The following is a 26445-nucleotide window of genomic DNA, read 5'->3' as shown; positions in this document are numbered from 1 at the left end:
AATGTTAGAGTCATTTTGGGAGTGAACCAGCAGATGGAAGCTCAACTCTCAATTCTGTCTCTCTTACTCTGCCTTTCAAATAAGTTAATCTTTCGGGGAAAAATTTTTTTTTAATTTCTTTCAAGAGTCAAGATGGAGGGAGGGAGCTCCTAGCCACTGATTTACTGCGCAAATGCTCACAATGCCAGAACTGGGAGCCAGGGACAGAGTCTGGGTCTCCCATGAGGGTGGCAAGAAGCCACTGCTGCTTCGCAGGGCGCGTGATAGCACCACGCTGAAGACAGGGGCTGGAGCAGGACTCAAACCCAGGTGCTGCAGGGTGAGCTGTAGGCATCCTAACTGCTGGACTACATGCCTGCTCCCAAAAGTAATTATTTTTTTAATGTTTAATTTTATTTGAAAGGCAGAGTGACAAAGGTCTTCCAACCACTGATTCACTTCCCAAATGCCCAGAATAACCAGGGCTGAGCCAGGCTGAAGCCTGGAGCCCTGAACCCCATGAGGTCTCCGTGTGAGCGGAGGGCCTCCAGTCGTCGTCTGCTGGCTCCCAAGGTGCACGGTACCCGGAGGCTGGATTGGAAGGGAAGGAGCCAGAACTTGAGCCAGGCACTCTGATGTCAGTTGCACCACAGCACCCACAAAGTTGGCCAGCCCAGGGTGGCACGACTTTGGTCCTTTCGGCCCCCTTTTTTCCATTTAGAAAGATTAAAATGAAAATGTTTTGATGGTGCTGCCCTTCTCATATAATCATGTAGATTGAATGAGTTTGAAACATGTCAAATTAGAGTAAGCACTGGGGCCAGCACTGTGGCGTAGTGGGTTAAAGCCCTGGTCTGCAGCGCCGGCATCCTATGGGTGCGGGTTCAAACCCCAGCTGCTCCACTTCTGATCCAGCTCTCTGCTGTGGCCTGGGAAAGCAGCAGAAGATGGCCCAAGTCCTTGGGCCCCTGCACCCCCCTGGGAGACCAGGAGGAAGCTCCTGGCTCCTGGCTTCAGATCAGCACAGCTCCGGCCGTTGCAGCCAACTAGGGAGTGAACCAGCAGATGGAAGACCTCTCTGTTTCTCTCTTGCCTCTCCTTCTCTCTCTGTGTAGCTCTGATTTTCAAATAAATAAATTAAAAAAGAAAGAAAGAAAGAAAAAAAGAAAGAAAGAAAGAAAGAAAGAAAGAGACATGAGCCCAAGCGGGTGACTTTAGAGCCTACTTCTCAAAAGACAGAAAGTATTTGAAGCTGATAGATGTAAGCTTTGTGGACTACAGAGTGTTTTTGTGCTTATGTCTTGTGATACTCAAGGGGAAACACACACAGTAAACCTTACCCAGGACAGGTCCTAAGTACATGCAACGGTTATATTGTTGCACCCCAAAAAAAGGATACTCCAAAGCAAAATTTCTCTCTAAGCCTTCCCCTGCCTTGCTCTGTCCCCTCCGTTCCTCCCCAGGTAAGCTGTGTGGAAACTAGAATTCCTCCTTCCCCAGATTATAGAAACAGATCCCCCTGCCCCCAAAGCCAGTTGTGAAACCTAAAAATACTATTTTTGTCTTCCCCCTACTATTCTTTGTAAAAGTTGACCGTGAAGAAATTATGACTGTCGTCATTCCAGACAGGTCTTGCCCCATACCTGGGAGGAAGCAATGAGACCGAGGGGCTAAGAAGAATCTGGACAGACAGGCCTTGCGGGGCATCCCCACCCATTAGCTCACTCCTGCTTTGTTCCACATTTCTACATGGCTGTCCCTGCTGCATCAAACTTAAGATAAAAATGGGTAATTTGGGGCTGCCATTGTGGCATAGCAGATAATGCCACTGCCTACAGTGCCAGCATCCCTAATTCAAGTCCTGGCTGCTCCTCTTCTGATCCAGCTCTCTGCTGTGGCCTGGGAAAGCAGTGGAAGATGGCCAAGTCCTTGGGCCCCTGCACCCCCCTGGGAGACCCAGAGGAAGCTCCTGGCTCCTGGCTTCGGATCAGTGCAGCTCTGGCCACTGCGGCCAACTGGGGAGTGAATCAGCAGATGGAAAACCTCTCTGTGTCTCTCTCATACTCTCACTGCCTCTCCTTCTGTGTGTAACTCTGGCTTTCAAATAAATAAATCTTAAAAAAAAAAAAAAAAGGATAATTCAGCCTGGAGCTGGGGGTCTTCAATCTGAAGAATCCTGTGTCCTATAAAACTGGGCAAATCAATCTGTTATGCTTTTCTCTTGTTAACCTGTCTCTTAAGGGTGTCAGCTACAACTCTTTGTGACAGTCAGGAAAGGGACCACCCCTTCCAACCTTGTCAGTGCGAAGTCCAATCACACTATTTCAGGATGGCTGCTTTGCTGCTGCATGTCATGCATGTCATCTGAATTTGAATTAAACCCATAAAACTAGTCTGTGAGGCCCTTGGGGACTGGATCACGTTGGGGCTCCGCACCGATCCTTCTCCTCTATGGGAATTTCTCAGTCATCTGTATCTCACCAGCAGCAGGCATCCGATCTCAAAGCTGGGGCCAGCAGCGTCTTCCCCAGGGAAATTTGATTTGGGCCAAAAATTAGTCTCTCTTTAGATGAATGTACCTAATGTTTCAGACTTTCCTTTTTTTTATTTTTTATTTTTAAAAAATTTTTTATCGCTTCTCGGCCTTTTGGCTAAGATCAAGTGTATTTTTAAAAAATTTTTTTTCTTTTTTTCTTTTTCTTTTTGACAATTCTAATAATGACCATCAGTTTTGTTTTGTTTTTTTTTTGACAGGCAGAGTGGATAGTGAGAGAGAGAGACAGAGAGAAAGGTCTTCCTTTTTGCTGTTGGTTCACCCTCCAATGGCTGCTGCGGCCGGCGTATCTCGCTGATCCGAAGCCAGGAGCCAGGTGTTTCTCCTGGTCTCCCATGTGGGTACAGGGCCCAAGGACTTGGGCCATCCTCTACTGCCTTCCCGGGCCACAGCAGAGAGCTGGCCTGGAAGAGGGGCAACCGGGATAGAATCCGGCGCCCCAACCGGGACTAGAACCCGGTGTAGTGGCGCCGCAAGGCGGAGGATTAGCCTGTTAAGCCACAGCGCCGGCCCCTTTTTTTAAAATATATTTATTTGAAAAAAAGAAGGGTAAAGCTGCTGCCTGTGACACCAGCGTCACATATGGGCGTAAATTCTAGTTCCAGCTGCTTCTCTTCCAATCCAGTTCCCTGCTGATGCACCTAGAAAAAGCAGCAGATGACCCAAGTACCTGGGCCCTGCCACCCACATGGGAAACCCGGATGAAGTTCCTGGCCCCTGGCTTCAGCCTGGCTCAGCTCTGGCATTGCAGCCATCTGGGAATTGAACCAGCAGATGGAAGATTTATTTGTGTGTGTGTGTGTGTGTTTCCCTTGCAAATAAATAAATAAATCTGTACCCAAAAAAAGTGACAAAAGGAGGGAGGGATAAAGAAAAAGGGAGAGGGAGAGGTCTTCCACCTGCTCATTCCCTCCCCAAGTCCCTGCAGCAGCTGGGGCTGGGCCACACTGAAGCCTGAAGCTCCATCCAGGTCTACAGTGTGGGTGGCAGGGACATTAGCAGGAAGCTGGATTGGATGCAGAGGAGCCAGTACTTGAACTAGCACTCTGATACGGGATGTGTACATCCCAAGTGGTTGCTTTATTTATTTGAGGGAGAGGAAGAGGGAGGTCTTCTATCCGCTGGTTCACTCCCCAATTGGCCACAAAGGCCGGAGCTGTGCTGATCTGAAGCCAGGAGCCAGGAGCTAGCTTCCAGATTTTTTTCCCGCCAGCCTCTGGGATTTTCCTCACATAATTTAGCTATTGGCCAAGGACACAGATCAATTCAATAAGCAAGCTTGGCGGTTTCTGCTGTCTGGGACTCTGTCTCATCATCTTTTCCCCTTGGTTACCTGGCTGCATGGCTGATCTGGAACCCTTCCCTGGTACACCTTAAGGCTATGGCTTCCATCACTCAAACTGCTTGGATGTAAGGAGACGTCCTCAAAAAAAAAGTTGTGAACACAAATGTCCCCTGTTGTATTTTGTCATTTTTAAAAAACTTATTTATTTGAAAGGCACAGTGAGAGAGAGGAGAGAGAGAGAGAGAGAGAGGTCTTCCATCCACTGGTTCATTCCCCAAATGGCTGCATCGGCCGGAGCTGAGCCAATTCGAGGCCAGGAGCTTCTTCCAGGTCTCCCATGTGGGTGCAGGGGCCCAAGGACTTGGGCCACCTTCTGCTGCTTTCCCAGGCCACAGCAGAGAGCTGGATCAGAAGTGGAACAGCCAGGACTCGAACCGGCACCCATATGGGATGCAATGGCTTTACCCACTAAGCCACAGCGCTTCGCCCTTGCTTGCATTTTTGTCTTTCAAAAGCAATCACTCCCCAGCTTCTGCTTTTGGGCAATTTAGAGATATTTTGTACAAATCTGGTCAAGTTACTCTGCTTTTAGGAAGACTTGATACTGTTGATTTTTCATGTTTTTTTTTTTTTTTTTTTTTTTTTTTGACAGGCAGGTATAGACCCAGAGACAGAAAGGTCTCCCTTCCGTTGGTTCACCCCTCCAAATGGCCTCTACTGCACTGATCCGAAGCCAGGAGCCAGGTGCTGCCTCCTGGTTCTCTAGGCGGGTGGAGGGGCCCAAACACTTGGGCCATCCTCCACTGCCTTTCCAGGCCACAGCAGAGAGCTGGACTGGAAGAGGAGCAACCGGGACTAGAACCCAGTGCCCATAAGGGATGGCGGCGCCACAGGTGGAGGATTAACCAAGTGAGCCAGGGCGCTGGCCTCCTCACGTGTATCTTGTTTTCAGTAATCTCACCAAACTGGTGTTGGGAAGTACAGATCCTCTTTCTATGCAAGACTATCATATCGCTTCTAAATTGTATTGGTTCTTTTGTATCCAGTCCCCTACTCTGCTGGCTGTAATCTCACTGTTCTGGCTACTATGAGACAGGGATAAAGCGAGCATCCCCACCTGTCCCTTTCATGGGGGTGCCTCTGAAACATCACCATGGGTATTTTGACATCATAGCCCTACTTTATCAGTTAAAGAATTCTTGCTCTTTGCAATCGACTTTGCCACTCCCTCCCCTCAGGAGGCAGAATCCTCTCCCCTGGAATGCTGTGCATGCCTTTGAGAGTGGATGAGAAGCTTGGAGCTTAACACGTTACCTTTCAGGTTGCCCCCTTTCAGAACGCAGCCGCCACGCTGGGAGCCCCTGCATCTTATTCCTTCTGTGCAAAACACCAGAGCTGGGCAATGTAGCTGCTTGGCTCGCAGTCATGGAGGCTGGGAAACAGACCGGGTGCTGGCAGCTCCAGAGGCAACAAGCACTGTGTCCTTGAATGGCAAAGGGCAAAAGGACCCCGCTGTTGCCTCCAGCCCTTCCACGAGGGCACTAACACATCCATGACTTAATGATCTCCCGGAAGGGCCCTTATCTTCAACTATCACATTGGGTCTTAGGTTCCAATGTAAGAATTTGGGAAAGCTATGCACATTCAAACCACAGCAGGACTAACAATGAACTGTAGTTCTCACAATGGGTAAGTCCGCCTTCCTGTTGTCTTAATCTGAGCTGGTTGTCTCACCTGTCAAAACTGCGTTCAGATGCTGCTCCTCCAGCACCTCACTCCCTCACCACTGGATTGGGTACCCGTATCTGCTCTCAGTCCATCACTGCTTTTAATCTTTTTAATATGACATTGTGATTGTCTGGTCTCTCCTTAAGGGCAGCGGTTTCTCTTCAGTCGAAGCTCTTACCACACTGCATTGTGCCTACTCATCAGGCAGGCACTGAATACATGTTAAGTGAAAAATGTTTAAGAACATGCACAATTCAAGTGGCAATTGAAGCCAGTAAATGGAAAAGCAAATGAAGTATCATGACATCTTCTATCTGCTGGTTCACTCCAAATGGCTGCAATGGCCAGGGCTAGGCCAGGCCAAGGCCTGGAGCTCGGAACTTCATCTGCGTCTCCCTTGTGGGTGCAGGGCCCCCTTCCACTGCCTTCCCAGGCACATTGGAAATGGAGCAGCTGGGGCTGAAGCAGAATGTTGCAGGCAGTGGCTTAACCCACAGCGCCACAATGGAGGCCCCTATCCTGGCTGTTGTCATAGTTAAATTTAAACTTGATCAGTTCCCCAGCCCCCTCCCAACATGTGAAGGATTAAACACAATCAGGCATCAATATTTATTAACACAAGACAAAGGAAACACATTCAATGAGTTAATAGAACACTGTCCAGCCAGATGTTAAATTTAAAAGTGTGTATCTAGTCTAATTTCAAATAAATAAAAAAAAAAAACTTTATACATAATTACACAGTACTGTAGTTTGAATTCGACAAGGGTAAGTATCTTGACAGAAAGTAAACAAAACGGCATTTAGGACTAAAAAATTATTCTTGTATCTTTACAATCTCTTTCTCTGGACAAATAACACAGCCCATTTACATACACCTAAACCAGAAATGTAGGAATGACAGACAAAGGCCTATTGTGTATTTGGAGTACTGCAGCTTCTTTCTCCAAATACTCTCGCTTTTATATCAAAGCAGACAACAAGAACAACCACTAAGGCATAGATCATATTGGAGTTTGAGGGTGAGGTGATAACTCCTCATTGCTTTAGTCTAAAAGATTCCTGGATATTCAAGGAAAGTAACTTATTTGGCCAAAATATTGAGCACCATGCCTGGGACAGAGACCTTAAACAAACAGCTAAGGCCTCAGGCCCTTTGTTGATTCAACAAAAGCATTAAGCAAGCATTGCCCAGCGGCTGAGGGAGACACACCCAGATGACTGAGGCAGGCGGCACAGCTACAGAGGGGAAGCTCAGGCCCTCTGAGAAGCAGGGCCAGCTGCAGGCTGCAGGCCACCCTGGGCTCAGGGAGCCAGGGACAGCACTGGTGCAGCTCTGGGAAGTCCCAGGGCCTAGGAATTTTCCTGAGGCTGAGGCAGTCCCTTCCAGATCCATTCGGTCACTGCTGCTGAGTCAGCAAGGGTTCAGAAGCTCGTGGACCAACGGATTTCTCTTGACAGAGATGGAGGCTTGCAGTTCATTTTGTTTCTTTTTCCCACAGGCATAAAAAAACTCAGAGACAGAACCTGTTCCAGAGGAATAGAAAGGCTGTTTTTTGTTTGTTTTTTTTTTAATTTTATTTTAAACCGACAATAGCCTTCTGGGCTGCCTTAAGAATCAGTTCTACCACAAGGGTTCCACTTAGTAGAAAGGGCAAGAGCATGGATTTCCCAGCCAAGTTGGGGGTCAACAGAGAGGGCCTTAGAACTGTACAAGCCCCATCTGAGCTAATGCCCGTGCTGTCCTCTCCCACCAGAGTAACGGGTGAAGCTGGCCAAGAACAGGTCCCAGCTTTCTTGCACTAGCACATTTTGGCTTAAGGGAACATGCAAAACCAATAGCAAAAAATATAAAGACCAATGAGGAACTGTAAAATTAGGTGCCAGCCCCCAAGCAGCAGGGAACTGGCCACTATCTGAGACAGTGGAGTCTCTTGAAGGAACGAGTGCAGAACTGTGCTTTCCAACATGGCGGCCACTGTGGCATCTGGCTTCTGAAGATCTGAACTATGGAGAGGTCAAGTTGAAAAGCTGATGCTGGGTTTCAAAGACTTACTATATACATTTAAAAAAAAAGAATGCAAAATATCTCATTAATAATTTTTATAATGACTTTATGTGGAAATAATATTTTTGACACTGGGTTAAATAAAATATATTAATACCATTATCACCTGTTTCTCTTTACATCTAAAAAGGTGGTTACTGGAAAGTCTGCACTTGCAGGCATGGCTCCCATAGTATTATGGTGGATGGTGCATCTCTGGGTGCCTACCCCCAAGTTGCCCAGGGGACAGAATCTGCAACTCTTCCTCAGACCTTGGTGATGATGAGCGAGAACCTCTTGATCCTCAGGATCCCCTGCTTTGCTGAGTGACTCATTAAAAATTGCTTTCAGAAAATTACTTTCCAGGCTGCTCTCTGCAAATCAAACCATTGTTTATAGACACTGGGATTTCTCACTTGTCCCCATGTAAGTGCTTTTTTTTTTTTCCCTGTACATTCCTCATAGTGTGTAAGTTAATTCCATTCTAAAATGCTGAAAAAGAGACCTGGAACTGGGAAAATGTCTTAATGTCTGCCCCTTGTGGAGACTGGATTAGGAGGAAAAGAGGATCGTGGGAAGGGAGTCATGAAGTGGCCATAAGGCATGAGACTGTGTGAAGGCAGCCGGGGAAGGCTGCCATGGCAAAGGGTCTGGTCATTGCATTATAAACCTATTTGCAGGGTAATTACAAGTCTTAAAAATTGCTTAAAAACATACTTAGTTTACATGATGTTACAGTGGGGTAAATAATATGTATTATTAAAATAGTCTAAATAAATATTTACACAACAGACCAGAGTAGGTCAAAGAGAACCATTCTGATCTAACAAGTTAATTCTTTTCACTTTTGAGCTTTTTTTTTTTAAGTTTTAAAAAATATTTCTGTAAGAAAAAAATAATAAAATTCAACTATATTCAAATATATGAAGTATCAGAGCCAAGGCAGGACACTGAGCCAGAGGCTGGGGCCAGTGCCGTACCTTGGTCTGCTGGGCCCGGGCGCCATGGTTGCTTCTCCAGAGCTTCTTGCATACCCCAGACTTCCCCCGTCTCAGCAGAGGCCTGGCGATCCTGACAGCCCACACTGCTAAGTTCTGAGACGTGCGTCGTGCGGCCTTGCGGTTCTGTGTGACAGCTGATCCCACTGCCTTCCCAGCCTTTCATTCTGGGTTTCAGACTCCCTGCCCTTGTGACCTGGAGAACAGAGGACACTCTGCGGTTTTTGGAAAAGAGAAGCTGTGTGGATACGCTGTAGCTACAGCTTCCAGCGGGCCTGGAGAAGGGGGAAAAGCTAGCTTCTTACGCAGTCACTGGAAAGCTTAATGACAGTTTCGACATTGGGGCCAGAACACGGTGGGATCTGATGAATCGTTGCTTGTTCTGAACATTTTGATTTTTAAACTGAGATTTTCAGCTTACTAAAACAGGCTGAATTCTTAGAAGCTTAAGCTGATTCTGGGAATGCAAGCTTTAACAACAAATGTAGGCAGCTTTAGTTTCTAAAACACACCAGCCAACGAGGACGTACAATGATGTGCAGTGAAACCTGCAAACAGTTTGCGCTTAGTCACGTAATCAGTTACACTACACTGAGAGAGTACTGAAATTCTCTCAAAGCAGAATGGTCCTACTTGGTTGTTGTAATCATACAAGCCAATTCTTTAGCTGAGTTATGGTATTTGGTATTCTTATTTACATCTTTAGAATACTGGTCAGAATGGTTAGCAGTCGAGAGTTACATCTATAAAGTAACTCTCATGTCCAGTGGGTTATCGCATTCGCTTGTGACTTGCCTGAAAGCTGAGTAGTTTCAGGTTAACCAACCCGCAGAATGTCTAGCTACAGTAAAATGGCAAAATACAGTACAGAGCGGGAACTGTAACTCCGACTACCCCTTCGCGTGAATGCAGTAAACTCCCTTACAAAAGTCTAAAACGGCATTAGATAAAAATATAAGTATGTACAACAAGATGAGAACAACGCCACATGTACGTCCTCGCTGTGCGCCCGTCTGGCGCTGCCGTTTGCCACTACGCAAGTCCCCTGTGCGCGGAGTCCACGGGATGAGACGGAGGAGCCAGCGCAGCCACCGTAGCCGACTTCCCCTCGGGTGGAAACCGACTCCCTGCCCCGGGTCCCCATGGGCCCCGCCAGCTGGCTACATGTTGTACGCCACGTAGATGGGGTCCAGCTGGTCAGCCAGGAAGCTGTCGCGGAGGTGCATCCGCTGCTTCTCTCCTCGGGAGTTGATGGGGATGACCCCCGGGTCCACCACCACCACCACGCCCACGATGAGGTAATGCTCTTCCAGCACCACGTTGGTCACCAGGGGAACCAGATCCAGGGCCTCCTGCTCAGAACCACACAGCTCCACGACCACGACAAGCAGGTTGGTCCACGTGAACACGGCACTGGAATGTTAAGGACATGCGGTCAACGTGTGGCTACGCTCACCCATCCGTCCCGACAGCTACCTTCTCTCTTGGACCTGTCACCCTCCTGGGAGTGTGGCCTTGTCCTGGGGATCGCACCTGACTGAGCCACTGCAGCCTTCCACTGGCTCGGAAGTGTTACTGAGAGTTGTCAGCGGCTCACTTGAACTTAGGACACGTGGCTCTGAAAGTCATGGTGTAGCAGAGTACAGAGAATGGCACTTTAGGGAGGAGCAGAGAGAAAATGAAGCGGATGCCCACGTGGCTGCAATCAGTGAGGGCTATGGCTCCTGCTGGCTTTCCTGACACGCAGGCTAGCTACAGCATTCTGGAAACCTCTGAAACACCCAAGTTGTCTTTCTATCAATTCGCTTTTCCTTTAGCTTTTATTTTTTTAAACAAATTTGTTTTATTATTTATTTGAAAAGTAGGACATCAGAGAGAGAGATATTTCCCATTTGCTAATTCACTCCCCAAATGGCCGCAAACCCGGAGCCAGGAACTCCATCCGAGTCTCCCACATGGGTGCAAGGGTCCAACCACCAGCCACAGCCTTCTCAGGTACATTAGCAGGGAGCAGCTAGGAATAACCATAAATCCAACTGGTAGGAATCTGATTTCATATGAGTTATTAGTATCCCATACAAGTGTCTGTTCATTGTGTGACAGTGCCACAGGGTGAAAGGTTGCCTTGTGGTGAACTGGGTTACAAGGTATGGCTTGATTTGTGAGGTGCACTGTTAAATTACTTTAAAAAAACACATTCTGCCAGCGCCGTGGCTCAACAGGCTAATCCTCTGCCTAGCGGCGCCAGCACACCGGGTTCTAGTCCCGGTCGGGGCGCCGGATTCTGTCCCGGTTGCCCCTCTTCCAGGCCAGCTCTCTGCTATGGCCAGGGAGTGCAGTGGAGGATGGCCCAAGTGCTTGGGCCCTGCACCCCATGGGAGACCAGGAGAAGCACCTGGCTCCTGCCTTCGGATCAGCCGGCTGCAGTGTGCCAGCCGCGGCGGCCATTGGAGGGTAAACCAATGGCAACGGAAGACCTTTCTCTCTGTCTCTCCCTGTCCACGCTGCCTGTCAAAAAAAAAAAACAAAAAAACAAAAAAACCACATTCTCTGGCAGGCACTCTGGCAGAGCAGGTAAAGCTGCTGACTGCAGTGCCAGCATCCCATATGGGTGCTGGTTCGAGTCCCGGCTGCTTCACTTCCAATCCAGCTCTCTGTTATGGCCTGGGAAAGCAGTAGAAGATGGCTCAAGTGCTTGGGCCCCTGCACCCATGTGGGAGACCCAGAAGAAGCTCCTGGCTTTGGATCGGTGCAGCTCCAGCTCCGGCCATTGTAGCCATGTGGGGCGTGAACCAGTGGATGGAAGACCTCTCTCTCCCTCTCTGCCTCTCTGTAACTCTGCCTTTCAAATAAATAAATAAATCTTTTTTTTTTTTTTAAAACCCTCATTCTAATCATTAAATAAAACTGTACATAATATTTGGCTGATTAAAAGTAGAAGGCTGTGCCAAGATGGCCGCTGGCAAGTGAGCGCCAGTTACTCAGGAGTGGCTTCGGAAACCCTCTGGCAACAAAGCCTGCCTGGCAATGGGCTGTGATTGGTCAGGGCATAAACCACCCCTTGACCGGATTGGCTGCCTTGGCTACTTAAGCCGCTGTACCAACTGAATAAACAAGTCTGTGGGCTGTTCGCCTCAGGTCTGCTTTCACCCGACTCCCAGGGTCTGTGTGGTGACTCCTCGCCTCTTGCCCCCACCACGCTCCTCCTCTCAGAACAAAATCAACTTCAACATCTGGCGCCCAACGTGACTGAGAGAGAGACAGCGTGTCGGACTCGGCAAGGTCCCCCCTTGATTTCGGCAAGTAGGCCCCTCAGTGTTTTGTGTGCTGTTCGGTTCTGTGAGGTGAGCACAGAACCCCCTCCCACACCCCTTTCCTTGTCCTTATCCTCGGTCTAAGTGACCCCAGGTTAGGCACACACCGCCCAGAAGCATAACGCCACTTCTCGGCTCCTCCTTTTACTTTCGGATCGCTCGGCGAATTCCCATAAGGGACTGATCATCCCAGAATTCAGAACCAAGTCATCTTCCCTCACTGAGAGAGGTGATGCTCTGGAGACACCGTGTGGGCTTACGGCCTTGACCTAACGAATCAAGGAAGTCCCCCACTAAGCACAGGACATGCTTACGATCTGATACACCACTGTCTGTTTGTCTAATGTAGGGAACCCCTGCAGAATGCCATCAGCCGCTGAGGTGCTAGGAATTTGCTTTGTTATGGCAGGAGTACTGAGGGTGTCATTCCTTTGGCTAGAGTTGGCGTGGCGTGCCGCTCTTAAACACTCAAACATGGGAAAGATACCCCCCTCTCAGAAGCGCACACAGATTACCAAACATAGTGAACCTGTGAGTGATAAGAGCCTGTCACTCCAGCCCTCTGCCTCACAGGGAACAGTTGATGACTTAGGGAGAGAGCTCCGACAGTGAAAATGACATGACAGCAGACAACGCAGCAATACCTGGTCAGCCACCCACCAAATATCTGTGGGATGAACATAGACGACCTCGAGGCAATAACCCATGTGAGGTCATCCGATCCGCACCCAGTGAGGATCCCCACATTTGTGGCAGTCCTCAGGCACCCCAGACTCTTAGGGCAGCTATTAGACCCCATCCCACCTGCATGTTTGTCATTAATGTTGGAGTGGACACAAAATTCAGGCCCTGGATTCTGACACCCGTAAGAAGACTTCTGCTAACCAAGAGCCAAGGTTATGCTTGTGTCTTTCCAGAGAATGCAGGACAGCCCATTTGGGTACCAGCCAGAAACATCAAGCCTGCAACTGACAGTCAACCAGAACCAGCTGAACAAGACTGAGAGTTCGCCTTGTTAGCCGATGCACCTGCCCTATCATCCTACCCTGAGAAACTGCCCATAGCCACACTTGCTACTGTTTTATACTCCACTAGCTCTGGTCAGCCACTCAAAGGTCCCACAGCCTGAGTGTGGACATGCCATTCCTGATAACATTATTCCTCATTCCTACCCCTATCTGAGCAAGCACTCCTGGGGTCTCCCGTTTTGAGCGCTGGTTAGTCAATGACAGGTAAGATTCCCTGGGGGACAACCTAAGACAGGCAGAGCTGCGTACAGAGACCACATGGAAAGGGGGTCAACAATGGTATGGCCAAGAATCATGCCTCCTGTTGCTCAAAAATAAACAAAAAGGGGGAAATGTGGTGGAATGAGAAGGCTATGCCAAGATGGCCGCTGGCAAGCAAGCACCAGTTACTCAGGAGAGGCTTCAGAAACCCCCTGGGAAACCCCCTGGCAACAGAGCCTGCCTGGCAATGGGCTGTGATTGGTCAGGGCATAAACCACCCCTTGACTGGATTGGCTGCCTTGGCTATTTAAGCTGCTGCACCAACTGAAATAAACGAGTCTGCGGGCTGCTTGCCTCAGGCCTGCTTTCACCCGACTCCCAGGGTCTGTGTGATGACTCTGCGCCTCTTACCCCCACCACACTCCTCCTCTCAGAACAAATCCACAGCAACAAGTAGAACGTCAAGTCAGAGGGTAATCATGTCACAGATTCTCTGCACTGCTTCCACCCAGCTACTTCCACATGCCTTCTATGTGCTTCTCAGTCTAATGATCTTCTCAGCTTGGTCAGAGTCTTGCTCAGGTCTGGGGGAGTGGGGGCTCTAACCAAGGCAAGAACACCTTTTGACTTGAGTACAAAAGAAACTGGGGGCAGGTGTGGTTGGAGGGAGGGAGGGAGGGAGAGAGACAGAGAGAGAGAGAGAGACAGAGAGAGAGCGAGCCAGTAGGTGAGGTCTAGGGTTTTAATTTTCGGGAGTTTGGGTCATTGTGGGTTGGGAGATCAGGGAGCACTCCTGGCTGGGGAGTGCTTGCCACACTGAGAGAAGAGGCGGATCCTTTTCATCCGCTCACCATTTTGCAGTTTATAAAGTGCATTCTCAGTGAGCCCTCTGGTGAGAGAGACCCAGGGAGAGGAAAGCACTTCTGGCTGGGCTTTTGGACCTCAAAGTCACAGTTCTTCCCCACACTACACATCACCTCTCTAGGCAGATGATCCATTAGTCCCTTATGGGGGCCTACTGTTTATTTAAAGATTTATTTATTTTTTATTTGAAAGGCAAGAGTTACAGAGAGAGGAAAGAGAGAGAGAGGGAGGGAGGGAGGGAGAGAGAGAGAGAATCTTCCATCCACTGGTTTACTCCCCAAATGGCCACAACGGTCAGGGCTGGGCCAGGTGAAAGCCAGGAGCCAGCGGCTTTTTCCAAGTCTCCTATGTGGGAGCAGAGACCCAAGCACTTGGGCCATCTTCTGCTGCTTTCCTAGGCACATTAAGCAGGGAGCTGGCACCATGGCGCAGTAGGTTAATCCTCTGCCTGGGACGCCAGCATCCCATATGGGCACCAGTTTGAGTTCCGGCTGCTCCACTTCCGATCCTGCTCTCTGCTATGGCCTGGGAAAGCAGAAGATGGCTCAAATCCTTGGGACCCTGCACCCGTGTGGGAGACCTGGAAGAAGCTCCTGCTTCCTGGCTTCAAATCGGCACAGCTCCAGCCGTTGCGGCCAGCTGGGGAGTGAACAAACGGAAGGAAGACCTTTCTCTCTGTCTCTCCCTCTCACTGTCTGTAACTCTACTTCTTAAATAAATAAAATCTTAAAAAAAAAAAAAAAAAAAAAGTGGAGCAGCCAGGACTCCAAGTGGCGCCCATATGGGATGCTGGCGCTGCACATGGTGGCTTAACCCGCTGCACCTCAGCACCAGCCCCGGTACCTGTTATTAAAAAAGACTGGCTTCAGAGTCTGCGTGGCCTTGGCTGGCTCTTGTGAAAAGGCCTTGGTAGCCACAGCTGAGCATGCACCCAGGACAACAATCCGTTTCTGTTCCCTCCCTCCCTCCCTCCCTCCGTGACTGCGGAAACACAGAACTGCAGTCTGTAGCGGCTGTACCATTCGGCGATGCTCCTGTGGATCCGCGACACTGAAGTCTCGATGTCGATGGGGTGGTACCTCAGGCCCCGCAGCTCCAGTGTTTCATCCAGAGCTCCCACCACATACAGCGCGTCATGCCGCTCTGCCAGAAAGCACAGAGAGAGGCGCTTCACATGCACGCATGAAGACCGATGGTAGAGAACCAACCAGCAGCCGACGACTCCTCGGCGTGGGGCATCCGCATGCAGCCCGTCACTGCTATGTTGACTCCCTCTTCCCAGGTGGGAAACCAAGGTCAGGTGCTGACTCCTGCCATACAGCAAATGGCAGACATGGGCTGCCCAAGCAGGGGCCCCCTCTTCTGCACTCTGCCACTCTGGGGCCCTCCTCACCCCCAGACACGGAGAACTGAGGGTGCCAGCCAGTGTGGAACAGACATGGGAGCAGAGAATTAGCCAGGTCTAGTTTAGGCCTTTCAAACCCAGGGAGTTCTCTGCATCGGTTCTCCCAGTGCATGGCACACTTAGTGTCGGGTATTGTTAAATGGCTGCTAGTACCGGGCAAGGACAAGGGCTGAAGGCAGACAGCAGTGAAGCTTGGACAATCAGTGGGGCAGAGGGTGGGCGGGAGGGTCTCCAACAGCAGAGCCCTGCCCAGAGGAGGCTTGTATCCAATGCGAGACCTGGAGGAGCTAGAGCAATTAGGCAAGGTGGCTCCTCTCGGAGCGTGGCTGCTCCTCCTGGCCCAAAACAGCACCCGGGGGCAGAAGAACTGAAAGGCGCAATGCTCGCCTCGGGAGCTGGCGCAGGGCTGGGGCTCAGTCCCACGGGGGCCAGGGCTATGTCCTGCCAGGAGCAATCCCTGCAGGCCGTCCTAACCCATAGCGCAGGACACACACGTGGTGACCCAAGCACTCCCCTTCTAGATACTCTTCCTAGGGCACGGTGCTATTTACAGATTTAAATCCATGTGTGGGCTCAAGAGCTGTAGAAGGTGGTAATCACACACACACACACACACACACACTCCCCACATGCAAGGGCAGGGTGAGGGTAGCCAGCCAGCACCATGGAGTGGGAGGCAGGACACGGGGAGCTGCAGCAGGGGGTACCTCCGGTGGCTGCTGTGAGCTCCGTCCTGCGGACAAAGCCCAGGTAGCCTGTCCGAGCCCAGAGCGTCTGGGCAGCATCCCCAAAGCTCAGGCGAGTGTTGAAATGGTCTGCTTGAAGAGTCTCACTGTCATAGATGGTGTAGTAGCCACTGGCTGTGTGCGGACTGTTGACCCAGATCTACAAAAGGAGGGCAGGGCAAAGGCTCACCAGCAAAGTACAACCAGAGCAATTCAACCCTCTCAGGACAGATTACTCCGATTTCTTAATCCCATTTCTGTATCAGCCACAATACAAGTGCAGTAACAAGGGAGCTGACATGTACTGAGGAAGGATGAAGCAGGAGTCACCATCTCCTTTCTCGCTGAGGGCCCAGCAGTGGGAGGATCTGGAACTGTATCTCATCCGGGTGCCTAAATCTGCTCTTGATCCTGGTCTCAATCTTTTTCTGTCCATTCCAGTCTCAGGCCTCACAGAAGAAGATAAGTTCCACTCCCCAGTTTGGAAAAGCTAAATCCACAGTTTCACTGGCTTCTGGAATGTGCGCTCTGCAGACTTTTCAGAGAAGAAACAAAAACAGTACATACCTCTCCCAGGTGAGAGTCTCCAACAGGGCCTTTAGTCTCGGGGTTGACGATAACCACTTTCACTCCGGGTAAAATCTAAGAATCAAAGTGAAAATGCAAAGCGTGGGTTCAGTCAACTGTAACGACATTTAGGAAATGCAGCCGCCAGCTGGAGATACAGGAGTGGCACACAGAACGGGAGCTAACCAGCCAGCCCGGCCACGCTGAGGGGACAGCTGTAGGCACCTCTGTGTGCTCTCTCAGCCTCCCTCAGGGGTTATTAGACCAATGGTCTAGTGAGATTCATCCTCAAAAGTAAAACAGGAAAGCAGTCTACCTGTAGACCAGAACGATGGCGGTAAGAATTCGTACAACTTCCCTTGTCGGCAATCTAGCTCATGCACTGATATTATGGCAGTGCAACCCCTTTAAACAGACAGGAGGCACAGCTGGAGAAACTCCATTCCTGGCTCCAGCTGCTACTGCAGTCAGAGGGACTGAGAGAGAATGGGGCAGCTGTGCAGCAGGATGGGAAGGAAAGACATCCGTGCCCCTGGGAAAGCCAGCGCACACCTGGGATCCTCACAGGAGGGAAAACGAGAACCCAGTTCTGGCTGAGAAGGCTCAGGGCCCAAGGAAAGAAAGGCCTCTCTGGTTACCCACATTCTGTACCCCCACTTTATGTGAAAGGAAGAGTTACAGAGAGGCAGAGAGAGAGAGAGACAGAGACAGAGACAGAAAGAGAGAGAGAGAGAGAGAGAGAGAGAGAGAGAGAGGTCTTCCATCCTTCCATCTGCTGGTTCACTCCCCAGATGGCCGTACCAGCTGGAGCAAGGCCAATCTGAGGCCAGGACCCAGGAGCTTCTTCCGGGTCTCCTACAAGGGTGCAGGGGCCCAAGAACTTGGGCCATCTTCCACTGCTTTCTCAGGCCATAGCAGAGAGCTGGATTGGAAGTGGAGCAGCTGGGACTTGAACTGGTACCCATACGCAATGCCAGCACTGCAGGTGCTGGCTTTGCTACAGCACCGGCCCAAAACATTCTGCCCCTTTTTAAAGCTTCCCTTCAATCTCAGATGCTAACATATGAAGTTACTTGCAAGGCCCTACAATGATTGTCCGTGCTCAGACACCTAACATCTTCCTTTTTCGAGGAAAGAAAGGGCAGGGACTGCTCCCTATAGTCTGGGCAGGTACTGAGGAAAATGACAAAGATCAAATTTGGTATTCTGGGGCCAGCACTTGTGGCACTGGCCACAAGCCAGTAGGTTAAGCCTCTGCCTGCAGCACCGGGATCCCATATGGGTGCCGATTCTAGTCTCAGCTGCTCTACTTCCTTGTTTTTTTTTTTTTTTTTAAACAAGTTTATTATTATTATTATTGCTATTATGATTATTTTGACAGGCAGAGTGGACAATGAGAGAGAGAGACAGCGAGAAAGGTCTTCCTTTTCCATTGGTTCACCCTCCAATGGCCGCTGTAGCCGGTGCACCGCGCTGATCCGAAGGCAGGAGCCAGGTGCTTATCCTGGTCCCCCATGCGGGTGCAGGGCCCAAGCACTTGGGCCATCCTCCACTGCCCTCCCAGGCCACAGCAGAGAGCTGGCCTGGAAGAGGAGCAACCGGGACAGAATCTGGCGCCCCAACCAGGACTAGAACCCGGTGTGCCAGCACCACAGGCAGAGGATTAGCCTATTGAGCTGCGGCGCCGGCCCTCTACTCTTCCCATTCAGCTCTGTGCCGTGACATGGGAAAGCAGTAGAAGATGGCCCAAATACCCGGGTCCCCGTACCTGCATGGGAGACCTGGAAGAAGCTCCTGGCTCCTGGCTTTGGAACAGCTTAGCTCCGGCTGGTGCAGCCATTTGGGGAGTGAGCCAGTGGATGAAAGACCTCTCTCTCTCCCTCTTTCTGTAACTCTACCTTTCAAATAAATAAATAAAATCTAAAAATAAAATCTAGTATTCTTCTTGTCTCCAGATCTATATGAATCTGAAAATATCAGCTAAGCTAAAACAGTTGAATTATCTCCAGATTTCAATTCAGTCTTGCCTTGTATTTTAATTTATCATAGGGCATCAGGTTAGGGTGGACTACAAGGCTACCCCGCCGGCCTTCCCAAGGGCTCACAGAAGCAATTACCTTTCCAGATTCTGAGAGAAGCAGACTCTGGGGGGCACCCCGCTCCACCAGACGAACCCTGTAGAAGAACAGTGTTTTCCATTTACAAGCCGTTCTAAAAACAAATCCACGGTCCCTACTGTGGCTGGCTACTGCCCTCCCAAGAGTGCCAAGGCATTGCTCCTTATCACACTGGAGCAAGGTTCCTCCAACTCAGCATCAGCAAGGTTTCGGTCCGATCATTTCTTGTCGGAAGGGGCTACGCTGTGCATTGTGGGCCATCTGGCAACATCCCCGGCCTCCACCCACAGAGGTCAGCAACAACCTCCCTGTAGTGACGAACAGAAATGCTTCTAGACCTTGTCAACCACCCTGAGGGTTGGGGGGGCGACATCTCCACAGGTCTGAGGAGCAGCCCAGGGAGGGGCTCAGCGCTATGGGGCACAGGGCACGGGGAGCAGGGCCCGGCCCAGTCAGCAGGGCTGGGCAGGAGCCTGGTCTCAGCAGCACCATCTCCTCGCAAGGCCTTGGCGGGTGGAGGCAGGCTCAGATCCAGTGCTGCTTCAGAGCCCCTACTCTGGCTCCTCTACTTGCCTGGCCCATCTCACATTTTTAAACTCTTAGAGGAAAGGGACGATCCTTTTTAATTTAACTTGTATCAGATGTCACAAAATACTTCTGCTCATGCAGAAGCTAAGCATTACATTTTAATACTGAAGAACGGTAGGGCAACTGTGAGAATGAAAGCTGTCTTCTTATACACATAAACCTTACCAGGTATTAATAATAAAAATGAATCCCTTCCTTCTTGCCACATCCCTTCCAGCAGACACAATCATGAAAGGAGTCAGGGAAGAGGCTGACTTCGAGGTCAGAACTCTCTAGGCTGAGGAACTCTGCTAGGGAGGGAGCACACGAATGCACTGTACCTGTCGTGTCTCAGGGACTTCAGATCTACGTACACCGTAGTTGGATCAGGCCCTGAGGTTCCCTAAGGAAAAAGAAAAAAAATCACTGCATCATTTATTTTAAATGAGCTGCTGTTCCTTACTTCAATTGCCAAATCAAGAAAGACAGTTTGGCTGTATTCACGAAAATGCCCAACGTTATTTTATTTTTTTTTTGACAGGCAGAGTGGACAGTGAGAGAGAGACAGAGAGAAAGGTCTTCCTTTAGCCGTTGGTTCACCCTCCAATGGCCGCCGCGGTAGGTGCGCTGTGGCCGGCGCACTGCGCTGATCCGATGGCAGGAGCCAGGTGCTTCTCTGGTCTCCCATGGGGCGCAGGGCCCAAGCACTTGGGCCATCCTCCACTGCACTCCCTGGCCACAGCAGAGAGCTGGCCTGGAAGAGGGGCAACCGGGACAGGATCGGTGCCCCGACCGGGACTAGAACCCGGTGTGCCGGCGCCAAGGCGGAGGATTAGCCTAATGAGCCGCGGCGCCGGCCCTATTTTATTTTTTTGACAGGCAGAGTTAGATAGTGAGAGAGAGACAGAGAGAAAGGTCTTCCTTCCGTTGGTTCACCCTCCAAATGGCCACTGCACCGATCCAAAGCCAGGAGCCAGGTGCTTCCTCCTGGTCTCCCATGCGGGTGCAGGGCCCAAGCACTTGAACCATCCTCCACTGCCTTCCCGGGCCACAGCAGAGAGCTGGACTGGAAGAGGAGCAACTGGGACAGAATCTGGCGCCCCAACCGGCACTAGAACCCTGGGTGCCGGCACCACAGGCTGAAGATTAGCCTAGTGAGCCGCAGCGCCAGCCCCATTATTTTGAAAGTTCACTTTTTCTTCCACTGAGTGAGGCACAGTTGGTGCCAACGACTGAAGAGTGCCCTCTCCAAGCTACAGAAGCTCAGACCAGGTTCTGGTCCCTGTCCTGTCATTTACCTGTCAAGAATGGCACAGCAAGGCTGGGGTCTGGCTGGAGAAGAGAACACAGCCTTATCTGTGCTGTTTGGGGTAAAAACGTCCAACACACAGAGGAGGCAGAAAAATCGAAGGTCAGAAATTAAGTCCCAAATAAGCCTTATGAGCCTTCCTGATTGGTAGTCATGGACCCTACGACAACGACCATGGAGTCTACATTTTACCCTAGCACTCGGCTGCTGGCGTGGCACTGGGTGCTCCAACCTAGCACTCAGCGAGCCCGCAGGGCAAGCCTGTGAGGTGGGATGCCAGCTTCTTCATTTACAGAGGAGCAAACCAGACACGCAGAAAAGTCAAAAGGCCTGACGTTGGCCTCCCAAGTCTGCGGTACAGAACATGCTGCACTCCCCCTCCGAGTGAGCGTGCAATATTTCACCAGGATCACCTGTAAACATATCGCCACATTGACTCTCGACCCAAAGGTGGTGCTGACAGCCCGAGGTGACAGGCCGATGTCCTTGAAGAGCTTGGAGAAGGACTGCTGGAGGGCGATGCGGGGCCGCTCCTCTGCCACCACCACGCAGGTCCGGATGCAGGAGAGATTGATGCCCCTGGTCTGCAAGACATCCATAGCCACGGGCTGAATCAGCAGCACCCAAGGAGAGCTGAACGCAGGCAGCTCCCCTTGTGGGCAGGAAAAGCCCAGGAACTGTGCTCGCTTGCTCTCTCTCTCTCTGACACACACACACACACACACACAGATGCTTTCAGAAAACGAAAAGGCCAAGGCATCCCACTGAAGTCACTGTCCACTAGTCAACTCGCTCATTTTTTAGTTCTTTCCTCTTTCAAACTAAAGTCTCAGCCTCTTGAGCGTCCATTTTCACTCCTCTGTTCTTCCGCACCTTCCATGTCTCCCTATTTAATGGGACTGAGGTAAAAATAAACCCAGAACCCTGGAGATCTGGTCTCTCCTCACTTTTTCTCATTCTTAAGGCCCCATTTCTTGGTTACAGAAGAGTCAGCATTGTCCAGCTTTCTCACGTGCTGTCAGACACACTCGCTGGAGACACACGCTACCCTTACCTTCAGGGCAGGCCCCATACCTGCTGCTTTGAGGTTTCGGATTCTACTGGGGAAAAACTCTATTGAAAGCCACAGTTCCCTCTATGTTTATAAGAAAGTTGTTTCCATTTAGCCCTCAGGCAATCAGATTAAACTCTGAAAGAGTGCATTAAATTAGAAAGGTGGGAGAGAGAGACTTCCTGAGGCTTACAAAACACCCATTGAACTGAGCAGCAAAAGGCAGGCAGGCACCCCCTGCTGGTGTAGTGACCACGCCCTGGCCCACTTTAAAATCTCAATAGCTCTTGTAGCTACCTTCTTACCTTTAGCACCTCCACTTGGTTTCCAAGCCCTTTAGTGCAAAGCTCCATTACTGAATAGGAGCAGAAAGTATCCCGTATTTTGTACTGGTTGACGGTGGCAAGCCAGAGGAAGAGGTTGTTTTCCAACTCCATGGGAGGAATTAAGATGGACTGGTGGCCTGAATACACACTGCAATGAAGAATGGCAAGAGAGGACATCAGTGAGTCACCCTGCTCCCCTCCATGTCCCAGACCAGCATCAGTTCAGCAAATATTTACGAAGCATGAAGGACAGTGTTAAGGTCACATTTGATAGAGGAGTCTAAGAATTGGCTTTGTTTCTGTGCAGTCTACAAGACACAGTCCTTATAAAATAAAGCAGGCTGTGGTAACTGAGATGTGAATAAAGGACATTGAGTCCATAGAATAAAGAGCAATTCATTCAGGCTGGGAAAGCCAGGCTGGGGATGGTAGTGTTTCACTGAGTAGGCGACACTTGGGCTGGAGCTTGAAGAATGAGTGGGAATTTGAAAGTGACTGGCAGAAACAGGGATGGCAGTGAGGAAGCTCCAGGAGAAGGACAGCAAATACAAAGGCAGAAACAGTACTCTGAGTGCAGGGAAGATGGGGGAATGAGGCCAGAGGGCAGGAACCTGGGGCCAGCGCTGTGGAACACTAGGTCTGCAGCACCAGCTTCCCATGTGGGCACTGGTTTGAATCCCAGCTGCTCCACTTTTGCTCCAGCTCCCTGTTAATGCACCTGGGAAAGCAACGGGAGATAGTCAAAGTACGTGGACCCCTGCACTCATGTGGGAGATCCAAATGAAGCTCCTGGCTCCCGGCTTTGGCCAGGTCTAGTCCTGGCCATTGTGGCCTTTTGAGGAGTGGACCAGCAGATGGAATAGTCTCTCTTTCTCTAACTCTTACTTTTAGATAAATACATAAATCTTACTGGAAAAAAAAAAAAAAAAAAAAAAAAAAACCAACAACAACAGGGAGGGAGGGGAGGCGCAGGAACCATATGAAGGCGTTTTAGACTTTACCCAGGAGGCAGCTGTAGTAGCTTTATTATTTATTATTTATTTATTTATTTATTGACAGGCAGAGTTAGACAGTGAGAGAGAAAGGTCTTCGTTCCGTTGGTTAACCCTCCAAATGGCCAACATGGCTGGCGTGCTGCGCTGATCTGAAGCCAGGAGCCAGGTGCTTTCTCCTGGTCTCCCATGCGGGTGCAGGGCCCAAGCACTTGGGCCATCCTCCACTGCCTTCCCGGGGCCACAGAAGAGAGCTGGACTGGAAGAGGAGCAACCGGGGCACAATTCGGCGCCCCAACCGGGACTAGAACTGGGGGTACTGGTGCCACAGGCGGAAGATTAGCCTAGTGAGCCGCCGACCTATTTACTTATTTATTTTTAAATACTTATTTATTTATTTGAAAGGCAGAGTCACACAGACAGGTGCAGACAGAGATCCTCTAACAGCCAGCTCACTCCCCAAATGGCTATAACGATCAGGGCTGGGCAAGGCTGAAGCCAGGAGCCAGGAGCTTCCTTCAGGTCTCCCATGTGGGAGCAGGGGCTCAAGCACTTGGCCATCCTCTGCTGCTTTCACAGGCCATAGCAGAGAGCTGGATTGGTAGTGGAGCTGTCAGGACTAGAACCAGTATCCATGTGGGATGCTGGCACTGCAGGTACCAGTCTAACCTGCTGCACTACAGCACCGGCTGCCTTTTCTTCCCCCCACTAAGTGACAGAGTTTATTCAAAAGGTGAGGAAAACACACACATATGTGGGTATTGTTCAGGAATACAGTGGGCCAAGAAGGGAGAAGGATGAGGGTGAGAACTACAGAGATGATGTGCCTCAGCATCCTGTCTCATCTATAGAGGAAAGAGAGAGAGAGGGAGGGAGGGAGACAGAGAGAGGGAGGGAGGGAGGAAGAGGGAAAGAGGGAGAGAGGGAGAGATCGAGAGAGAGAAAGAGAAATCTTCCATTTGCTGGTTCACTCCCCTAATGGCTACAATGGCTGGGACTGGGTCATGCTGAAGCCAGGAGCCTGGAACTCCATCCCAGTCTCCCATGAAGGTGGAAGGGGTACAAGTACTTGGGCCATCTTCCGCTGCCTTCCCAGGCCATTAGCAGGGAGAAGGCTTGGAAGTGGAGCAGTTGGGACTCTGAACTCATGCTCATATGGGATGTTGGTATCACAGTGGTGGTTTAACCCACTGTGCACAAGGCTGGCCTCTCGTAGTAGCTTTAAATTGGGGTAAACCCAGCAATATGGAGTATGAACTAGATACACAAGCCATTGCAGACAGAGACAGCTAGGAGATGCTGCTATAGTCCAATAAGGGGGCACAAGGGTTTGAATCCTGCAGTGCAGCCAGGACAGAAAGGAAGGAGTGGCAGTGTCACCTTTTGTTATGCATAACCTACAGTCACGAAGCCTAAACTTGCTAAACTCAAGTTTGGATCAGAATCACTAGAAGCCCAGGAATCCTGGAGTCATGGCCTTATTTTACCTCGGCAGATGTGAGTGAGTGAGTCTGTTTGGTTCAAGAGCCCTGGGTGAGTCTTATATGCAGAAAGATACAAGAACAAGTGAGCCAAAGGACACGGCATTTAATGAAATGCTGGAGACGATGCTCCAGTTCCTAGTTTAGGCCCTAGGTGGACACTCCTAGCCCAACAATGAGGGTATGCAGAGGATGCTGACCCAAGGATCTGTGAAGCATTGTGACACCACCACCCCCCGCCCCCCAGGAGGAGGAAATGCAGGAAGGAGGAAAAGCTTCCTGGGCAGAAGGTGCAAGGCACTGGGATCTGCTCTTCTGCAAGAAGCAACCTGGCCTGGGCAAAAGTGCGGCTGCCCGCCAACCCCACCCTGACGTGGCAGTCCTGTCCCATGACACTCCTTCCTGCCAAGCCTCAGGGTGTGCTCTGGCCATCAAAGCATGCCATAGTTTCCCCAAGCATCCTTCTCCTTGGCTGCGCTCTGTCAAGGATTACAGGGTCGAGCAGGGAGCAGGTAACAGGATCACTGCCTCTCCGTAATGAGCACAGAGGTAACAGCAAAGAGAAAAAGGAAGGTGCACAAAACCAGACAAACATCAGAGAGAATGAGGAGCACAAATTCTGCAATCATCAGCCTTTTACCGAAACGTCACCAAATTAAGAGAGCCAGGGGAAAGGTGAGCTGGTTGTGGCCCCAGAGCTCCCCCACACATTCTGTTTCTTTGGCTTATCCAGCCCTACCTGCAGAGACACCAGAGTGCAAAGCCAAGTCCACAGTAAGGGTCAAGGCAGATGGCGATCTGCCGAGAAGAATACAACTCACACTGGAGCTTGATGGCTCTGCACAGAGCGTTGACTGCAGAGTGGGACATCTGCAAAGTAAGGACACAGAATAGGATGGAGCTGACACCCCACAGGCAGTGAGAAGGCACGACTGACGGCTTTCAGAAGGTTCCATCCCCTAAACACCCCAAGTAAGGTAACATTCTGTTCATTAGTTCCCACAAAAGCTTGTGATATATAAATCTATGATTTCATGTTGACTTTAACTCTTACTGTCTGTTAGTGTCTATATTAGGGTCAGACTCTTCATCATACTAATCCTTTGGGATAATTTATTATAGAAGAGCCCAGGCTTTTATTTAAATAAAGCAGGGAGCGCTGATCCCCTGCCTCCTGGTCTCTGGAACAACCCCCTGACCTCCACATCTGGAGTTCCTGGATCGGCAGTCATCATCACCTCTATTTTCTGCAGGCCTGGCATTTTCCCAGTGTTCAGTGAGTGAGCGGGTATGTGCAGGCTACTTTACCTTCACTCCTGTAAGCATGCCAGTTGTGGAAACACTAAAGTCAAGATAGGCCAACATCTCGGGCGTGGGAGGCTTGTATAGCTGAGGCAGCCTTTTCCTGGGCAAATCATCTGCAGAGAAAGAAGAAAAGCAACATCAACAGACAGGCCGGGACATGAAAAATCCCTGCTCTTAGCTGGTTTTCTGGGGCCCTGTGATGGCCAGCATTGGCTTCTGGGATTTGCTGCAGCCCAGACTCCACTGAGCTTGCTCATGGCACCCCTTCAGAGGTGGGCTGGGGCTGAGGGCACCACTAGTCAAGGCAGGGTATTCACAAAGTTCAGGGCATGTGTACTATGAAAATACTAGTCATAGGTTGCAAACATTTTTTACACCAAAATAAGCTTATCTTTTAATTCATTTCTCTACAAACTTAAAAAAAAAAAAAAATTGAGGAGCTGGCGCTGTGGCACAGTGAATAAAACCCCAGCCTGCAGAACCAGCATCACATATAGGTTCCAGTTTTGAGTCCTGGCTGCTCCACTTTTGATCTAGCTCCCTGCTAATGCACCTGGGAGAGAAGCAGAGGAGGACCCAAGCCCTTGGGCCCCTGCACCCAC

The 26445-nt window shown here is 50.2% G+C and overlaps 1 protein-coding gene across 3 annotated transcripts in view; it reads right to left on the bottom strand.

Annotated features, from left to right (window-relative positions):
* Positions 1–7096: 7096 nt before the first annotated feature.
* DIP2B (disco interacting protein 2 homolog B) overlaps positions 7097–26445 on the bottom strand; it is a 240773-nt gene continuing 221424 nt past the window's right edge. For all 3 annotated transcript variants that reach the window (XM_062203679.1, XM_062203677.1, XM_062203678.1), the window contains 10 exons: positions 25847–25956; positions 25278–25408; positions 22045–22213; positions 21102–21272; positions 19721–19782; positions 18813–18870; positions 16696–16770; positions 16111–16288; positions 15018–15141; positions 7097–10004 (listed from right to left, as the gene is read on the bottom strand). In XM_062203679.1, the coding sequence (XP_062059663.1) occupies positions 9752–10004; positions 15018–15141; positions 16111–16288; positions 16696–16770; positions 18813–18870; positions 19721–19782; positions 21102–21272; positions 22045–22213; positions 25278–25408; positions 25847–25956 (1331 nt within the window). In that variant the 3' untranslated portion in view covers positions 7097–9751. The remainder of the gene's footprint in view (positions 10005–15017; positions 15142–16110; positions 16289–16695; positions 16771–18812; positions 18871–19720; positions 19783–21101; positions 21273–22044; positions 22214–25277; positions 25409–25846; positions 25957–26445) is intronic.

The sequence above is a fragment of the Lepus europaeus genome, chromosome 10, assembly GCF_033115175.1.
Source record: "Lepus europaeus isolate LE1 chromosome 10, mLepTim1.pri, whole genome shotgun sequence".
Lineage (NCBI taxonomy): Eukaryota > Metazoa > Chordata > Mammalia > Lagomorpha > Leporidae > Lepus > Lepus europaeus.
Note: the sequence above shows the minus strand (reverse complement) of the source record. Positions and strands in the feature narration are given on the sequence as shown.